This window comes from Mercenaria mercenaria, chromosome 17 (assembly GCF_021730395.1).
Source record: "Mercenaria mercenaria strain notata chromosome 17, MADL_Memer_1, whole genome shotgun sequence".
Taxonomy (NCBI): domain Eukaryota; kingdom Metazoa; phylum Mollusca; class Bivalvia; order Venerida; family Veneridae; genus Mercenaria; species Mercenaria mercenaria.
Genome location: NC_069377.1, coordinates 6,501,078 through 6,521,355, shown reverse-complemented (window position 1 = coordinate 6,521,355; position 20,278 = coordinate 6,501,078). Strand labels below are relative to the sequence as shown.

Genomic DNA, 20,278 nt, shown 5'->3' with positions numbered 1-20,278 from the left:
GACCTACTGACCTAGTTTTTGATGGCACGTGACCCACTTTCGAACTTGACCTAGATATCATCAAGATGAACATTCAGACCAACTTTCATACAGATCCCATGAAAAATGTAGCCTCTAGAGAGGTCCCAAGGTTTTTCTATTATTTGACCTACTGACCTAGTTTTTGAAGGCACGTGACCCACTTTCAAACTTGACCTAGATATCATCAAGATGAACATTCTGACCAATTTTCATGAAGATCTCATGAAATATATGGCCTCTAGAGAGGTCACAAGGTTTTTCTATTTTTAGACCTACTGACGTAGTTTTTAAAGGCACGTGACCCAGTTTCGAACTTGACCTAGATATCATCAAGATGAACTTTCAGACCAACTTTCATACAGATCCCATGAAAAATATGGCCTTTAGAGAGGTCACAAGGTTTTTCTATTATTTGACCTACTGACCTAGTTTTTGACGGCACGTGACCCAGTTTCGAACTTGACCTAGACATCATCAAGTTGAACATTCTGACCAATTTTCATGAAGATCTTGTGAAATATATGGCCTCTAGAGAGGTCACAAGGTTTTTCTATTTTTAGACCTACTGACCTAGTTTTTGACTGCACGTGACCCACTTTCAAACTTGTCCTAGATATCATCAAGATAAACATTCAGACCAACTTTCATACAGATCCCATGAAAAATATGGCCTTTAGAGAGGTCACAAGGTTTTTCTATTATTTGACCTACTGACCTAGTTTTTGAAGGCACGTGACCCAGTTTCAAACTTGACCTAGATATCATCACGTTGAACGTTCTGACCAATTTTCATGAAGATCTTTGAAATATATGGCCTCTAGAGAGGTCACAAGGTTTTTCTATTTTTAGACCTACTGACCTAGTTTTTGATGGCACGTGACCATGTTTCGAACTTGACCTAGATATCATCAAGGTGAACATTCTGACCAATTTTCATGAAGATCTTGTGAAATATATGGCCTCTAGAGAGGTCACAAGGTTTTTCTATTTTTAGACCTACTGACCTAGTTTTTGATGGCACGTGACCCAGTTTCGAACTTGACCTAGATATCATCAAGATGAGCATTCTGACCAACTTTCATAAAGATCCCACAAAAAATGTGACCTCTAGAGATGTCACAAGGAAAAGTTTACGCACGGACGATGGACGCTGCGTGATCACAAAAGCTCACCTTGTCACTATGTGACAGGTGAGCTAAAAAGTACAATACAAGATATTTATAGTAACAACAAAGGAAAGTAATTCTAAAACCAAGGGTGGTGAACTTTTGTGCCAAGTTACATTAAAATTCCTCCATGCATGAAGAAAAAGCTGTTCGGAAGACAGCCAGTGCTCGACTACTCGAACTGAAGCAAGAAAGCAAGAATATATTAATCTAATGTTGAAATATCAATAGAGTTTCAACCAAAACTTTAACTGGAAGTTTTCTTAGCCCAAAAGGGAGCAGAATTTGCCCAAAATACAAGTCGAAGTTATGAGACTTGATCCAGTGAGGTTGGTAATTAACCTAGAAAAAATAAGTTACAAAGCTATGTGCCTTTAAATGATAGCCATATGTACTTGCATGCAAAACTTTAACCAATACCAACACCAGGGTGAGTAGAATAGATAGACTATTCTTCGAAAAGTCGAGTTAAAATTGCTCCGGACAAAGTCATCCTTGAATTTGACCTTTAACCTTTAGTGTCTTAGGGATCTGGTTTTTGCTCACGACAATTCGTCTTACGATAGTGGACATTTGTGACAAGTTACATCTAAATCCCTCCATGCATGAAGAAGAAATGCTCCGGAGAAAGTCATTCTTGTATCTGACATTTGACCTTTAAGTGTGACCTTGACCTTAGACCTGGTTCATGCGCATGGCAATCCGTCCCATGGTGGTGAACATTTGTGCCATGCAATATTTAAATCCCTTTAAAGATTGTTGAGTTACAGACTGGACAGGAAAAATCCCTTTTGGCCTTTTGACTTCCAAGTGTGACCTTTACCTTTCAGCTCCGTGTTGTGTGCATAACACCCTGGGGCATATTTCTGCCAAATGATATTTAAATCCTGTTTTGCCTGACAAAATTATAGACCAGACAGGAAAAAAAATCTTATTGACATTGATCTCTAAGTTTGACCTTGACCTTTAAGCTAGGGTTCTTGATGTTTCACAAGAAACGTCTCATCACGGAGAACATTTAAGCCAAGTAATACTGTAATCCCGTGATGAGTTCTGGACCGGACAGGAAATAAATCCCTATTGATCTTGGACTTCCAATTGTGACCTTGACCTTTAAGCAAGGGCTCTGGGTTTTGCGCAAGACATGTCGCTTCATCAGGGGAAACATCATGGATGGCAGAGTTATGAAACAGACTGGAAAAAAGCACTGCTGACCTTTGACCTCCAATTGTGACCTTGACCTTTGAGCCAGGGGTCCAGGTTTTGCACATGACACGTCGTTCCATCATGGGGAACATATGTGCTAAGTAATATTAAAATCATCTTGAATGGGCTAGACACGAAATTGCAGACAGACGGTCGGTAAAGTGCGTTCCTATAGTCCCCCCACAAAAAAAGATATTAAAGAAGGTGCAATAGTTCAATATAATCTATCCAGTGGTTATGGACATGATGTCAAGACAAGGTAAATGCCAACGGACAGATGGCAAAGGCAAATACAAGATGCCTCTTATGAAATGGGTAGACATATCAAAACAAAAGAAGTATTTAAACAAGTATTTTATTACATCTTCAATTAAAAACAGATAAAAACAATATTTCAAAAAGCTAGACTATGAAATATGCAATTTCCCTTTGATATTTATCAGTACGGTACATGCTGTATTTTTATTTATCTGTATGGTGGTATTTATATGGAATTTATAGTAATTTTGTACAAGTAAAGTATTCCGTCCATTTCAAAACATAGGTAAAATGCATGTTAAAGCTCAGCCAGCATTCTATATCGGCCCGATATCAAACCGACGTCGTTGTTTATAACGGCCCGATATCAGCTGCAAATAGGAATGATGTCGGCCCGACGTCAGCAGACGATATCGGGCCAACATCATAATGACATCGGTCCGACATTGGCAAACGACATTTGGCCAACATCAAAATGATATCGGCCCAATATTAGCAGATCATATCGTTGTCGCGAAATAGTGTGACACGCAGTGTTTCATCAAATTTCCTTCAAATATACACTTTATAAATTCTCAGAGTAATTTACTTGAGAACAGATGTGTCTTTCATCATGTGTATGGTGGTTATTTGATTTTATTGATATTAAAATATTTTCACAACAATATACTACATGTTTTATACAGTTACTTAAGTTTTCTGTATATTCTTAACACTATCAAAATTGTTCAATTAGAATTTTAAACATATTTATAGTTTCGTTTTTTTTTTGTAAATATAAATATTTCTACGGCGGCATTCAACATAAAATAAAAATGCATCTCCCTTTATTACATATAAGATTTTGATAAATACCGTCTACAAATTTTGTTTGGAACCTAGTTTGATTAATTCTGGCATACATCATATTTGCTTAATAAATTAGCACACAAAAACAATAAGATTACTTTTTCACGTTTATCAATAATATTTTGAAAAATATAGCTATATTAGAGAATCCAATATCGGCCCGATGTCAATCCGACTTACGAAACGGTTACACTGATTGATGTCGATCTACCAATTTCAATATTTTGCGGCAGTTCAACGGTCCGATCTCGGCGATATTTGATCATTTTGTGTTGATTCGCCGTAAAACCTCACTCACTCATTCACAAACGGCCCTACATCGGCACATTTTGCCGACATTCCGACATTATACCTATATCGGGCCGATATAGTCATGCTGGCTGGGAGTGAACCTATAGTCTTTTACAGCAAGAAATACTTTCAACTTCATGTTCACTGAAACAAAGACAATTATTGTGTAATGCAAATAAGAGAAGATTTCCACATGAATACAGAGTTTTTCTGTAGCCATATAAGTTACAGGCCCGGGTCACAAGAGGGTCATGATGACACTGGATCGCTCACCTGAGTGATATGAGCTAGAGGTTTCAAAAGCCAACATGATGCTAAAATATTAAGAAAGAAGGTCAGTAGGTCACATTTATGGTCACTGAAAGTCAGTTTTAAGATCGGTGTGCAAAACTGTACATGTCATCCGAATTTCAAGGCTGTATATTAAAAAACAAGACAGTAGGTCAGTTGGTCAAGGTCATAGTTAAGCGACCCTTATCACTTGGGGTCATCAGGTAATTATAATTGAACAGTCTAGGAAATATGATCTGATAATTTTTGAAGTAGTTTTCCAATATAACTTATATAACAAGTGATCCCCGGGGCGGGACCTCTTTTCACCCTAGGGGGATAATTTGAACAAACCTGTCAGCAATCCATCAGGCAATGCTACATAACAAATATCAAAGGCCTAGGCCTTGAACTTTCAGACAACAAAAGTTTTTTAATTTTGTTTCAATGTGTCTATGAAAACTTGGGACCCCAAGAGCAGGGCCTCTTTTCGCCTCAGGGGAATAATTGGAACATGTTTTGGTAGAAAACCACTAGGCAATGAAACTTACCAAATATCAAAAGTCTAGGCCTTGCAATTTTAGACATGAATATTTTTAAAGTTTCTTCCTATATAAGTCTATGTAAATCTTGGGATTCCCGGACCTCTTTAAACCTCAGGGTAGCAATTTGAACGATCTTGGTAGAGGACCACAAGGCAATGTTACATACCAAATATCAAAGGCTTAGGTCTTGTGGTTTATGACAAGAAGATTTTTTAATGTTTTTTCCTATGTAAGTCTATGTAAAACTTGGGACCCCCGGTGTGGGGCCTCTTTTCACCAAGGGGCATAATATGAACAAATTTCATAGAGGTCACATGCCAAATATCAAGGCTCTATGCCTTGCAGTTTTAGACGAGAAGATTTTTAAAGTTTTTTCTTATATAAGTCAATGTAAAATTTGGGATCCCCAGGGTGGGGCCTCTTTTTATCCCAGGGGCATAATTTGAAAAATCTTCATACAGAACTAATAGATGATGTCACTTGCCAAATATCAAGGCTCTACACACTGCAGTTTTGGACAAGAAGATTTTTAATATTTTTTTTCTTTCGGTTATCATTGCAACCACAGTTCTGTGTAGAATTCAATTTTTGGAACAATTCTGGAAGGGGGCCACCCAAGGATCATACCTGTGAAGTTTGGTGTAAATCTGTCCAATGGTTTTCAAAAAGAAGATTTTATTTTAGAAAATGTTGACAGACGGATGACGGGCATTGAGCTAAAAACAAAAACCTGAAAATCTACATTTTAAAGCATGAAATTTTCTTTTCTTTTTATTGAATTATATAGGGAAATTCTGTCTGCCAAAGAGCCTGAAAACTAGACAAGTCCTGAAAAATCCAAGGCCTGTTTAGTATCAACCTTGACAACAATAAGATATAACAATACAAAACATATTACAAAATAAATTCCCTTTGCTAAGACATGGTAACATTAATTTTTGTCTGGGAACCAATCTGTTCCTGAGGACCGACCCCAGTTGAGACATGTTCCTCTGACATAAATAAATTTTTCAAGTCTTTCACAGATTCACATGTATGACCGTACACTTTTCCAAACTGTGCTATCAAACTGTCATTGTTGTCTAACTCGTATTTTGTGGTATCCACGGCAACTGATACACGCTGTCTGGTCAAGGTTGGTGATTCTACTGGCCATGGTAATGCAACATGGTTGCGATGAAGCTGAAAACAGAAAACATACTGACACTGAAATTATCAAATAGAAATACATCGAACAGTTGAGAAAACATGATATTAGACTTAAATCATGAGAAGAACAAACCAAATAATGCACTAATTTGTTTTGTTCAGTTGTAAGCCACTGTCATACCGCCATTTTTCAGCATCTTCTGGTGATTTTGAGTTTAACGCTGTTTTTCAACAGTATTTCATTTATGTAACGGCTGGCAGTATTCCTGGATTCTGTACCAGTACACACTTGTTCTCCACAAGTAACTGACAACTTCACACATGAACCAGATGTTGAGGACGAATGATTTCAGACACAATGTCTTTTATCAAATCGTCATGTAGAACATATGCTTCGCCCAGGGATCAAACTCACAACCCCGCAATCCCTAGATCTGGTTCTTCCTACTAAGCTAAGCGGGCGGATCCCTTATATGGTGAACAAGATCTTAGGTGCTCCGTACATTATTTCAGGCATGGGCTGACACACAGATAGTACCACCAACCTTCTGGAAACTACCTTAACGTCTTCATCACATGAATTATAACTCTATGTCCAATTCAGTGTTTCCAACCCACACTGGTGAAGGGCAAGTGACATGGATTTGCAAGCGTAACTATTCAGCCACTGAAAATAATCATGCACGTATACTAAATCATCAAGTCCGTAAACATGACTGACCAAAGAAACCTAAACCTCTTGACCTACTAACCGCTAAACAGCAGGGTACACTTACAGGCAACAAGTACTCATTCTCCATTTTTGTTTATGCAGAAAAATAAAAACATTACCTTAAACAGAGTACCATTGGCACAGTGCCAAACAAGTCCTTCAACTTGAACCTCATTTTGAAACCAGTTTTTAATTGCCATCATCTGGATTTCTGGTGGAGTTCTGATCCTAAGTGACCCGTGTATTACCAAGAAATGGATGGGGAACTTCTTACTACCAATTCCTGTGAAATAAAGTAAATATCATTATCTCAAGGACTGTCCTAAAAACTTGATTCGTAACAAGTTTTTATGAGAAACAAGACTTTAGCTAAAACTATACAGAATCATAACTTTTAACATTTCTAGTCTCATATATTTTCTTAAGAATTTGGGTATAGAAAATATTCAGGACACCTGTTTCCCAATGTTGACCATTTTAGGATTTGAAAAAGAACAACAAACATTTATGGAAGGAATTATAAGCTAATGTTGTATATCTGAGATAATTAGTCGTTTTTGACTCTTCTTCAAGCCTGAGTGATTGTTGAACAGTGGCCCTGTACAATAAATTGTTACACTGTATGATGAATTGTTGTCTTCTACAATAAACTGTTGCCCTGTATGATGAACTGTTGTCTTCTACAATAAACGTTTGCCCTGTATGATAAACTGTTGTCTTCTACAATAAACTGTTGCCCTGTATGATAAACTGTTGTCTTCTACAATAAACTGTTGCCCTGTATGATAAACTGTTGTCTTCTACAATAAACTGCTGCCTTTTATGATAAACTGTTGTCTTCTACAATAAACTGTTGCCCTGTATGATAAACTGTTGTCTTCTACAATAAACGGCTGCCCTGTATGATAAACTGTTGTCTTCTACAATAAACTGCTGCCTTTTATGATAAGCTGTTGTCCTCTACAATAAACTGCTGCCCTGTATAATGGACTGTTGTCCTCTACAATAAACTGCTGCCCTGTATGATGAGCTGTTGTCCTCTACAATAAACTGCTGCCCTGTATGATGGACTGTTGTCCTCTACAATAAACTGCTGCCCTGTATGATGAGCTGTTGTCCTCTACAATAAACTGTTGCCCTGTATGATGAACTGTTGTCTTCTACAATAAACTGTTGCCCTGTATGATAAACTGTTGTCTTCTTCAATAAACTGCTGCCTTTTATGATAAACTGTTGTCTTCTACAATAAACTGCTGCCTTTTATGATAAGCTGTTGTCCTCTACAACAAACTGTTGCCCTGTATGATGGACTGTTGTCCTCTACAATAAACTGCTGCCCTGTATGATGAGCTGTTGTCCTCTACAATAAACTGTTGCCCTGTATGATGAACTGTTGTCTTCTACAATAAACTGTTGCCCTGTATGATAAACTGTTGTCTTCTACAATAAACTGCTGCCCTGTATGATGAACTGTTGTCTTCTACAATAAACTGTTGCCCTGTATGATGAACTGTTGTCTTCTACAATAAACTGTTGCCCTGTATGATGAACTGTTGTCTTCTACAATAAACTGTTGCCCTGTATGATGGACTGTTGTCTTCTACAATAAACGTTTGCCCTGTATGATAAACTGTTGTCTTCTACAATAAACTGTTGCCCTGTATGATAAACTGTTGTCTTCTACAATAAACTGATGCCCTGTATGATAAACTGTTGTCTTCTACAATAAACTGCTGAATTTTATGATAAACTGTTGTCTTTTACAATAAACTGTTGCCCTGTATGATAAACTGTTGTCTTCTACAATAAACTGCTGCCTTTTATGATAAACTGTTGTCTTCTACAATAAACTGTTGCCCTGTATGATAAGCTGTTGTCTTCTACAATAAACTGCTGCCTTTTATGATAAGCTGTTGTCTTCTACAATAAACTGCTGCCCTGTATGATAAACTGTTGTCTTCTACAATAAACTGCTGCCCTGTATGATGAGCTGTTGTCCTCTAAAATAAACTGTTGCCCTGTATGATGAACTGTTGTCTTCTACAATAAACTGTTGCCCTGTATGATAAACTGTTGTCTTCTACAATAAACTGCTGCCTTTTATGATAAACTGTTGTCTTCTACAATAAACTGTTGCCCTGTATGATAAACTGTTGTCTTCTACAATAAACTGCTGCTTTTTATGATAAACTGTTGTCTTCTACAATAAACTGTTGCCCTGTATGATAAACTGTTGTCTTCTACAATAAACTGTTGCCCTGTATGATAAAATGTTGTCTTCTACAATAAACTGTTACCCTGTATGATAAACTGTTGTCTTCTACAATAAACTGTTGCCCTGTATGATAAACTGTTGTCTTCTACAATAAACTGTTACCCTGTATGATAAACTGTTGTCTTCTACAATAAACTGCTGCCCTGTATGATAAGTTGTTGTCTTCTACAATAAACTGCTGCCTTTTATGATGAACTGTTTCATACAGAGCTGAGATGTGCAAACAATTTCCCATCAATCAACCCTAACAGGCGTTTAACCTTTAGCCTGTTGGCTGCAAGTGATTCTGCCTTCATGACCAGTGCAGACCAAGATCAGCCTGCACCTCTTTTCTAAAGGTTAACAGTCCACAATTACATAAATAATTTAGAAGCACGTTCTGTATAATCAGAACTTAAGTTCATTTTACTTTTTAGTTTCCAGTTGAACTAAATCAGCATTACTGGTCGATTTCCAGAACATAACTTGCTAATAACACAATTACTTTATGATTGTCTGGTTTTTCCTTGAACTAGATAACTTGTTTTTGAAAAAATTATATATCTCCCAAAGCAGTTAATCTAGCTAAGGCAGATTTTTTTTTCACGAAATAGGCAATGTAAGTAAATTGTTCATTTATTACTGATAAAAATACAGAAAAGTATGAATGGTCCAAGAATTTATGTATAAAGATCAAAGGAACATAACACACTGACAAATCAACTGTAAATCCCATTATATACGCATAAAAAAAGGCGATCATTCCTATGAAGTTTCATTCAAATCCAACCACAAGTACAGAAGAAGTTGGCAAGACACATTTTATTACAAAAATGATCGTTAAGGGGGCATATCTCTCCAAACAAGTGTGATGTGCCAGAGATATGCACAACTAGGCTTTATACCATAAACTCCTGTGAAGTTATACTGATCTTTTCTATGACGTTTCAATCCCATCAACAGTATACGACAAGTAGTCCAAACAAATTTTGTAATAAAAACAACCATTAATGGTTTATGACAACTAATCAGAGTGGGTGAGCCGATGACATGCACAACTATGCTTCAACCGATTAAATTAAATCCTATAAGTGTCATTGAAATCCAGCCACGTTTTTTTTTAAGAATAAGCCTGGATAAGCTAAATGCGGATGGCCAACATATGGATAGATGACAAAGTCAAACAAGAGGGCCATCATGGCCCTATATCGCTCACCTGTTATCATTGCACTTGAGCACAAGAAGGTCCTCAGAAAAAATATCTAAGTCCAAAGGATAGGAACAACAAAGCGAAGAAATTTTTCCAAAAAGAAAAAAAAATTCTTACAAGGTATAGATATGTCAAAATACACCTAAAAATTGGAGGTACCATCCATGTTGTACCACAGAAAAGTGGTCTCGGTTTTTCCCTATGACCAATAATAAAAAAGTTACTAAAAATAATTTATAGTAACATAAAAGGGAAGTAATTTAAAAAAAATATTGTAAGTGAACAAAAGAAGGATCTGCCAAATAAATCTGTTGACATAAATGAAATTTCAGATCAGTATCTTCATTAGTTATGGAGATATACCTATTTTAATTTGAAATAAAGGGAGGTAATTTGCCATAAAATCAGTTCATAGTTATCTACCCTGATTGTTTCAGTCCAACTAATAATAATAATGAAATTTCAAATAAGTCCTGTAAGTACTTACTGATATAAATCCTTTTGGATTACAATCAGGGAAGGTAATCAGATACAAAATAACTCTGGAACCTACGATTGGATCTGATTTGCCATGGAATCCAAGATTTATTGTTGTTGAAGATATTTTGGAAGTCTGTATCAATAAAAACCATAAATGAAGTCTCTATATGGCTGCAAAAGCTAAAATAGCCAATTTTGGACTTTTAAGGGGCCATAACTCTGGAACCCATGATTGAATCTGGCCAGTTGAAGAAAGGAAGCAAGATCTTGTGGTGATACAAGTTGTGTGCAACTTTGATTAAAATCAAATCATAAATGAAGCTGCTATTGTGCAGACAAGGTCAAAATAGCTAATTTTGGCCCTTTCAGGGGCCATAACTCTGGAACCCATTATGGGATCTGGCCAGTTCAAGAAAGGAACTGAGATCTTATGGTGACACAAGTTTTGTGCAAGTTTGATTAAATTCAAATCATAAATGAAGCTGCTATTGTGCAGACAAGGTCAAAATAGCTAATTCTGGCCCTTTCAGGGGCCATAACTCCGGAACCCATAATGGAATCTGGCCAGTTCAAGAAAGGAACTGAGATCTTATGGTGATACAAGTTGTGTGCCAGTTTGGTAAAAATCAAATCATAAATAAAGCTGCTATTGTACAGACAAGGTCAAAATAGCTAATTTTGGCCATTTCAGGGGCCATAACTCTGGAACCCATAAAGAGATATGGCCAGTTCAAGAAAGGAACTGTGATCTTATGGTGATAAAAGTTGTGTGCAAGTTTGGTTAAAATAAAATCATAAATGAAACCGCTATCGTGCAGACAAGAAATTGTTGACGGACGGACGGACGCACAGACGGACTGACGACGGACGACGGACGAAGGGTGATCACAAAAGCTCACCTTGTCACTATGTGACAGGTGAGCTAAAAAAAGAGCACTGCCTATGGGTGCCATCACTTGTCTGCAAGTGCTGGACAGTATGTAAGAAAAGAGTTATAGTTCAGAATTTCTAAGTACAAAAAGGGCCATAATTCTAAAGATCTGCAGGTCAGAGATATAGTTCTTGGCTTACATAGTCATCTTATGATGATAAACAAGTGTGTAAAGTTTCAAAGCCATAGCTCTTATAGTTTTTAAGAAAAGGTGAATCTAAACAAAAATTTTATTCAATGCTAACATTCAAGTAATTACAGTACCTCGTAGATTTTTTTTCAAAAATCAGACGAGTTAACAATATTTCTCCCATGAAATAGGGAGATAAATTATACTCTACCATATGGATTTCCATTTATATTGGTCCCAACAAGTTCTGCTGTGTGTCCCTCTAGTTCTGACATGTGTAGACAATCTATACACAGTTCATCACTGTCATCTATCTCCCTAGAAAAAAATGAAACATTTAATGATGAAAAGAAAGCGAATCAAAATGTTACAAATGTCAAAGGAACTTCAAAACAAGTGACCGAGTATTGAAGTGGCAATACAGAAGTCCCCTACCCCTGAAAAAACAATTTTATTTGACCTTCAATAGTGACCTTAACATTTGCCTGACAACCATAGGTCATGTGCGCAGCACATAGCCTAATCATGCGGAACATTTCTGTGTAGTACTAAAAAAATCCTTCCATGAAATTAAAAGTAAATTTTTTTTTACTTGACCTTGACACTTAAATAGTGACCTTTACCTTTAACCAACAAGCATAGATCATGCATTGACACTCTGTCTCATCATGAGCAGTGTTTGTGTGTAGCACTAGGATGATCCATCAATGCATATAAAAGATATGGAGTAGAAACAATTTTTATTTGACCTTCAATAGTGACCTTGACCTTTGAGCTTCAAGCATATGTCATGCACATGCATACTCTTCATATTGCCCTCTATTCACAAACTAAGCTTTACAAACCTAGCTTGAAAACTTTTTGCGTTATCGCAGGATCCAGATTTGTAGAGGATAGGACAGACAGAGGGCATTCTTATAGACCCGTCACGTGTTCAAAGGAAGGGGACTACCGTAATAAATATTGTTCACAAGGAAATGAGTGTATAAATGTAAATAAATATCTTCAACTTGACAAAAATTAAGGATGGCAACAAATACTAAAATAAACGAGCCAATATTTGATTTTCATATAAATTATCTGAATATATTTGAATACAAATGCAGTAATCTTGGTGACCAAATAATAGCGTCCAAAACTGCATACAGTTAGACCATTACAATTTAAATTGCGCGGACAATTTCATCTTAAATATAGTCCTTTGTTTGCATTTTGAAATCTAAGTCCTTGAAAAGGGTTTTGGTTTAAGAAATATATATTTCTGAAGCTAAACTATTACATTTGTGTTTCACTGATACATACGATATATAATCAAGTCTCTCACATCACCCACCAAAAAGTAACTTCACTACCATCCTACCTTAGTACAAGGGCCAGACCAAGGTTCAGATCTACTGCTGACAGGTGCCAGCATTGTTGTCTTGATGATGGACTAACTGGTACCCAGCCTGAAGTGTGACCTATATCATCTGGTACAGGAGATCCAGCTACGATCTCAACTCCTGAAGCTGGGATCCAGTATTCCGGTGTTTCCTACAAAAAAAACAAAGGCAACATGAAACATAACAATGAAACAATCTTCTGGAAAAGTCTTTAAACTGCAGTCCAGTTTATACACACTGTACAAGTTGCATCAAGAACTCAGGGTAAGTTTCCGAAACTGCTGTCTTTTCTGTATTGTCATCATTCTTGAACAATTCACCTAAATGATAGAACAATGGTGGCTATAAATATTCTTAGATACAAACAAAAAACATTTATCAGGAGTGCTCACATCAACAGCAACTTAAAATTCTAAGTCTTTTATAAACTCAATTGCAACTAATTTTGAAATATAAACATATAAGCTATATTCACTAATGTATTTTTTAAAACTATTAATCATTCTTAAGGTACTGAGCAGAAACAAAATTGCTAAAAAAAGCAGACGACAAGGACAGTGGACAAAGTGGCAAATATATTCTTATGATCCCTCTTAATCTTTTCTTAACCTTTACCCTGCTAAATTTCTAAAATGGACTGGTCCATCATCCAGTTTGAGCAGTACACTTATAATTCAAAGGGGTGTTCAATGAAAATTTACTGACTGAATAGCTAACAGTCCGCACAGGCTGATCTTGGTCTGCACTGGTTGCAAAGGCAGAATCACTTGCCGCCAGCAGGTTAAAGGTTAAACACCAAAAAAATCCAGAGAAAAATGCACCTGAACATCCTGCCTCTCATTTTACATAGCCTGACAATTGACAATTTATGCAAAGTCTGAAATAAGTTTTTACTACTGTAAAATCTTTTAATTTTGTGGGCATGAAATTTCCTGATTTAGGCAAAAATGGCTACTTTGATGTGATATCAATTCTTGGATTTTAGCTTTTGAACATAAACTGAATCAGAGTTTTACTGGTTCATTGGGATATAATTTCATGGATATATGCAATCTCGAAAGCCACAAAATTTAGTCCCCCATGAAGATTAATGATTTCACATTATTAAATGGACAAGTATAAACTTTATTTATTAGTATACACCTACTCAATGGCTTGTCGTTCAAAAGTCAAAACTATTTCCCAAGGTCTGGTCATATAGCACAAACTATGGACCTAAAGATTTATGTAATAATTTGTCATTATTTTTGACTCATTAAATAATTTATTATCACTTTAATTAAAAAAAAAATGCTTTGAGAAAAGCACACGTCTCCCAAAACTGCCTAATCATCTGAATAGTAGTATATGAGTCAACCATGCACCAAGACTTCAACTGCCTTATCAGACTTTGTGTGCTTTGATTATCAAAAACAAATTTCAAGGGCCATAATTATGAAGTGCCTGGTCCTATTTGGCTAGTTATCAAACTTACTGGCAAACACATTTTGTTCAAGTTTGGTGAAGATCCGATGAGAAATGTTTGACTTAAGAGTGCGGACAAGCTTTGCGAACAGACAGACATCCAGACAGACACAGACAGGAATAAATCAATATGTCTCCCACACCACTGCATGGTGGGAGACATAATTAGTCATTTCATGTTTAATATTGAGAATATAATCAATGAGTTTGTGTGAAAGGAGTTTTCTGGAGGGATTTTCTGTCTTTAGAAACCTTACCTTAAAGTCTTTATCCATGTCCCATTGAAACTGACTAGCTCTGTTCGACCTGTCATCTGACCCCTGTTGTTTCTGTTTCTGGTGTTGAAATTTCTTGAACCTTTTCTCAGCCCCTTTTGTTGGTTTTCTGTCATACCTTGCCCATAGCCATGGTTTGCCTAATATAATAACAACTATCTATATTGCTTCTGCATTTATATGAACTGGTGTTAACAATTACTTCTACCCTTCACCCTGCTTAATTTCTATAATGAACTTGTCCATCTTTCTATTTGGACAGTGCCATTAACTGTCAAAAGGGATGCTTACCAAAAATATGCTGACTGAAAGCAAACAGTACAGATCTTGATCAGACTGCAAGGATGTGCAGGCTGATCATGATCTCCACTGGTCGCAAAGGCAGAATCAATAATGACTGCCCTGATAAAGGCTATGAAACCACATGACTATGACATCACGTAAAGTTGCAATATCCTAGAGGTTACAACACTTTGACTGTTTACATCAGGTGTGTAATCATACTGAGGTGCATGCATTTTGCTACACGTTACCCAAGCAAACATTTTATTTCTCGTAATCCTTCTCTATACAGGAGCAGAAAATAATGCAGAAAAAAAGAAATAATTTTGAAAACCCGTCAGGGGCCTACTTTTAAACATATACACATAATTCTGTTCAGGCAATAAATAAATAATTATGTGCTCCATAAAATATTCAGCACCCTGAATTCATTTAATAATGAGCCTGCCCACTCAGCTCATAGGATCGCGAGTTCGATCCCTGGGCAGGGTGTATGTTCTCCATTACAATTTGATAAAAGACATTGTGTATGAAATCATTTGTCCTTCACATCTGATTCATATGGAGAAGTTGGCAGTTACTTGCGGAGAACAGGTCTGTACTGGTACAGAATCCAGGAACACGGGCTAGGTGAACTTCCCTGCTGTTACAAGACTGAAATACTGTTGAAAAATAGCGTTAAACCAAAAACAAACACATTTAATAAAGAATTGTATTGTTGTCTGTATCAATTATAGTGAACTAAAACAGATTAGTTTAAATGAAGTTATTTTGAACAAGTTGTAGAAATTTCAGGCCAGTACTCTTACCCTGGTTAACGACTGTGGAGTCCAAGTTTGCTCCCATTGGGATTCTAACACAAGAACTCAGGATTCAGAAATTAAAATAAATGAATTTGGTAGAAGGTTACCAAAGGAACATTTCTGTAAATTTATTTTGAAACTGGGTCAATGGTTTCTGAGTAAAAATTTTTTTAAAGTGTTTACTTTCAGTTGCCATTGCAACCAGAATTCAGCACAGAAAATCTTGATTTGAAGGAATTTGATTGTGGATCACCTAAGGAACATTCCTACAAAATTTGGTTGAAAATGGCATACTAATTTAGGAGGTTCTTTTCTGAAAATAAGGTGGACATCAGGCGATGAGCACCCAATGATCCGAAAAGCTCACCATGAGCACAAGGTGCTTATGTAAGCCAAAAATCTTATTTTATGACAAAAAATGTAGAAATCTATCGTACCTTCAAACTGTGAAATATAGACACAGGTTCCATCCAGTTTCTCAGTGACTAGAGCTGTATGAATATCATTATCTATAGCCTTCTGTTTGATCCTCTCTGATGCAACAACCTATACAAATAGTTTATATACAATCTTAAACTGAACTTCATCATCTAAGGTCTAAGTTTTGTGGTTTCAGACAAGAAGATTTTTAAACTTTTTTTCCTATATAAGTCTATGTAAAACTTGGGATCCCCGCGGCGGGGCCATATTTGACCCTAGGGGATAATTTGAACAATCTTGGTAGAGGACCACTAGATGATGCTTAGTCTACCAAATATCAAAGCCCTAGGCCATGTGGTTTTGTACAAGAAGATTTTCAAAGTTTTCCCTATATAAGTCTATATAAACCATGTGACCCTCGGGGCGGGGCCATATTTGACACTAGGGGGATAATTTGAACAATTCTGAGGATCACTAGATGATGCTACACACCAGATATCAAAGCCCTAGGCCCTGTGGTTTTGGACAAGAAGATTTTTAAAGTTTTTTTCTTTTCTGCATGGAATTCAATTCTTTGAAAAGTTTTGAAAGGGGGCCACCCAAGGATCATTCCTGTGAAGTTTGGTGTAATTCTGCCCAGTGGTTTTCAAGAAGATTTTTTTAGAAATTGTTGATGCACGACGGACATCAAGCAGTCACAATAGCTCACCTTGTCACTTCGTGACAGGTGAGCTAAACAAGAGTTGTCTGATGACAGCCCGCTCGACTATTCGAAGAACTGATTGAAGAATGGGGTCAAAATATTTCCACGGACATTCAGACAAAAGAAATAAATAGATTAGACAAACAATGTTCCTGTATTACTTTGATTTCGATAAGTCTTGCACTAAATGGCAATATATGAGCCAATTTCAAAGTCCAAAAAGGGCCATAATTCAGTCAAAATAGTTATGTACTCTTGCCAACAGATGTAAATCATAATGATAAGCAAGTGTTCAAAGTTTAAAAGCCATATGTCAAATAGTTTTGACAAAACATGGACTTGTATGAAAACAGAACCAATTTCAAAGTCCAAAAAGGGCCATAATTCAGCCAAAATAGATGACAGAGTTAATATGTTCTCTTTCCTACAGATAGAGACTATCATACTAAATAAGTGATAAAAGTTTCAAAGCCATATGTCAAACACTTTACAAAAAATATGAACTGGTACGTAAAACTTAACCAAGATTTCTAAGTCAAAAGGGGCCATAATTCAGCCAAAGTCTTGCCTATAACTGGACATGGTGATGGTAAACAGGTGTTGAAAGTTTCAAAGCTTTATCTCAAAAGACTTTGTCAAAATATGAACTGGTACGAAATATTAACCCAGATTTCTAAGTCAAAAAGGGCCATAATTGAGCCAAAATCCTCGATGGAGTTATGTGCTCTTTCCTATGACTGGACATGGTGATGGTAAACAAGTGTTGAAAGTTTCAAAGCTTTATCTCAAAAGACTTTGTCTAAATATGAACTGGTACGAAAAACTTAACCAAGATTTCTAAGTCGAAAGGGGTCATAATTCAGCCAAAATCCCTGATGGAGTTATGTACTCTTGCCTATAACTGGCCATGGTGATGGTAAACAAGTGTTGAAAGTTTCAAAGCTTTATCTTAAAAGACTTTGTCAAAATATGAACTAGTACGAAAAACTTAACCATGATTTCTAAGTCAAAAGGGGCCATAATTCAGCCAAAATCCTTGATGGAGTTATGTGCTCTTGCCTATAACTGGCCATGATGATGGTAAACAAGTGTTGAAAGTTTCAAAGCTTTACCTCAAAAGACTTTGTCAAAATGTGGATTGGTACGAAAAACTTAACCAAGGTGTGACGCCGACGCCGACACCGACGCCGTGTTGAGTAGGATAGCTCTACTTATTCTTCGAATAGTCGAGCTAAAAAGGGATCTGCCAAATAAATTCAAGAGCACTGCAATGCAGACCAAAATACACAAAGCAAAGTCATATATGACTTTTGACCCCTAAGTCTAACCTTGACCTTGAAGCCAGTCATACAAAACATGAGCTCTGCACGTTGTCTGGGTGTGGTGAACATTTGTGCCAAGTTTCTTTGAAATCCTTCAAGCAGTTCAAGAGTTACAGAGCGGACACGAAACAAACTGATATGACTTTGACCCCTAAGTATAACCGTGACCTTGAAGTGAGACATGCAAAACATGTGCTCTGCATGTCGTCTTGGTATGGTGAACATTTGTGTCAAATTTCTTTGAAATCCTTCAGGGGGTTCAAGAGTTACAAAGCGGACGTGAAATTGTTTTTACTTTTTACCTTGTAAAACTGATTTTCCCGTTTAGTTGACTGCTCATTCAACACTGTTGTCTCAAACACACAAGACACTTTCTGCTGGACTGATCCAAGAGCTTCCATTTTACTCAATGCCAGTCAACTGAAATATAATGTATGGTGTGCTTTTAACAAAATGGTTCAGGTCATCTGTGTTCTGACTGAGGATCCTCTTACAGATTTGACTGATTTTGTTTGTTTTGGGTTTAATGCCATTTTCAACAGTATATCAGTTATGTAACAGCGGGCAGTTAACATAATCAGTGGTCCCAGATTCTATACCATTACAAACCTGTTCTCAGCAAGTAACTGCCAACTTCCCCTCCTGAATCAGCGGTGGAAAACAAATGGTTTCAGTCTTTCATCAAATCGTCACAGAACATACATCCCACCTGGGAATCAAACTCATGACCCCGTGATCCATATAGACCAATCCTCTTCCTATTGAGCTAAGCCGGCAGACTGATTAGATTGATATTAGTAAGTTATCTAACAAAACTAAAGATCAAACTTAGATGTACTTCAGGTTTGAATTGTTGCTTAACTTATACATTAACTAAAATTATTCAAACTGTTTCATTTTCTAACAGATCTCAACTAAATTTTTAAATTGATATTGGTGACCATAGTTATAGATATCAACTAGCAACTTACTATATCGAGAAATTGTTTTATTTCATGGGCATAAAAATCCGTGGTTTTGGCTAAAATGGCTACTTTGTTTCGGCTTAAGTTTGTGAAAGTCAAAGTTAAAGGATGAAACATATATAGGAATTTTTAGCTTTGTAAGGACTAAATTTGAACCTTGAAATCCACGAAAATTGTTCCCTTACAAATTAAGATGAATGATACCACAGTAACTACAAATTTTGTAATAGGCACGATAGGATGATCTTGTAATAGAAGTTTGCTTTGGGGTGCCTAAAGGGTTGTGATTAAACTGAAAATAAGCAGGAAGAGACCAATAAATAATTGAAAAACAGTTGTCACTATATGAAGTTTAATTCAGCAAAGAATATATAGAGCCGCACCATGAGAAAACCAACGTAGTGCATCTGCGACCAGCATGAATCCAGACCAGACTGCACGTGTTCGCTAACAGTTTCTCTAATTACAATAGGCTTTGAAATATACAGTTATATAATGTCCATTTTAAAAGATACTGAACAAGAGCTGTCTCCATAGGATGACACATGCCCCCGATGGCACTTTAAATGAATAGTTATGGCCGATGTTAGAGTTTAGGACCTTTGACCTACGGAGCTGGGTCTTGCGCGCGACACATCGTCTTACTGTGTCACACATTCATGCGTAGTTATTTAACAAGAGGACCATGATGGTCCTGAATCGCTCACCTATCCCCACATGACCCAGTGTTGAACTGAGTACGACGTTGTTATTTCTATTATTTGACATAGTGACCTAGTTTTTGAGCACATGTGACCTAGATATCATCAAGATAAAAAATTCTGACCAATTTTCATGAAGATCCATTGAAAAATATGACCTCTAAAGAGGTCACAAGGTTTTTCTATTATTTGACCTAATGACCTAGTTTTTGAAGGCACGTGACCCACTTCTGAATCTGACCTAGATATCATCAAGGTGAACATTCTCACCAATTTTCATGAAGATCTCATGAAAAATATGGCCTCTAGAGAGGTCACAAGGTTTTTCTATTTTTCGACCTACTGACCTAGTTTTTGACCGCACGTGACCCAGTTTTGAACTTGGCCTAGATATCATCAAGAGGAACATTCTGATCAATTTTCATTAAGATCCATTGAGAAACATGGCCTCTAGAGACGTCACAAGGTTTTTCTATTTTTCGACCTACT

General features: G+C 36.6%; 1 protein-coding gene across 1 annotated transcript in view; it reads right to left on the bottom strand.

The window, feature by feature from the left end:
- Window positions 1–2,734: 2,734 nt before the first annotated feature.
- Window positions 2,735–20,278, bottom strand: part of LOC123537606 (uncharacterized protein C12orf29 homolog) — a 32,270-nt gene continuing 14,726 nt past the window's right edge. The window contains exons 2-8 of the mRNA XM_053528883.1: window positions 18,426–18,543; window positions 16,116–16,224; window positions 14,576–14,733; window positions 12,833–13,005; window positions 11,684–11,790; window positions 6,587–6,750; window positions 2,735–5,788 (exon numbers count right to left, since the gene is read on the bottom strand). Coding sequence (XP_053384858.1) covers window positions 5,522–5,788; window positions 6,587–6,750; window positions 11,684–11,790; window positions 12,833–13,005; window positions 14,576–14,733; window positions 16,116–16,224; window positions 18,426–18,524 — 1,077 coding nt within the window. The 5' untranslated portion in view covers window positions 18,525–18,543 and the 3' untranslated portion in view covers window positions 2,735–5,521. The remainder of the gene's footprint in view (window positions 5,789–6,586; window positions 6,751–11,683; window positions 11,791–12,832; window positions 13,006–14,575; window positions 14,734–16,115; window positions 16,225–18,425; window positions 18,544–20,278) is intronic.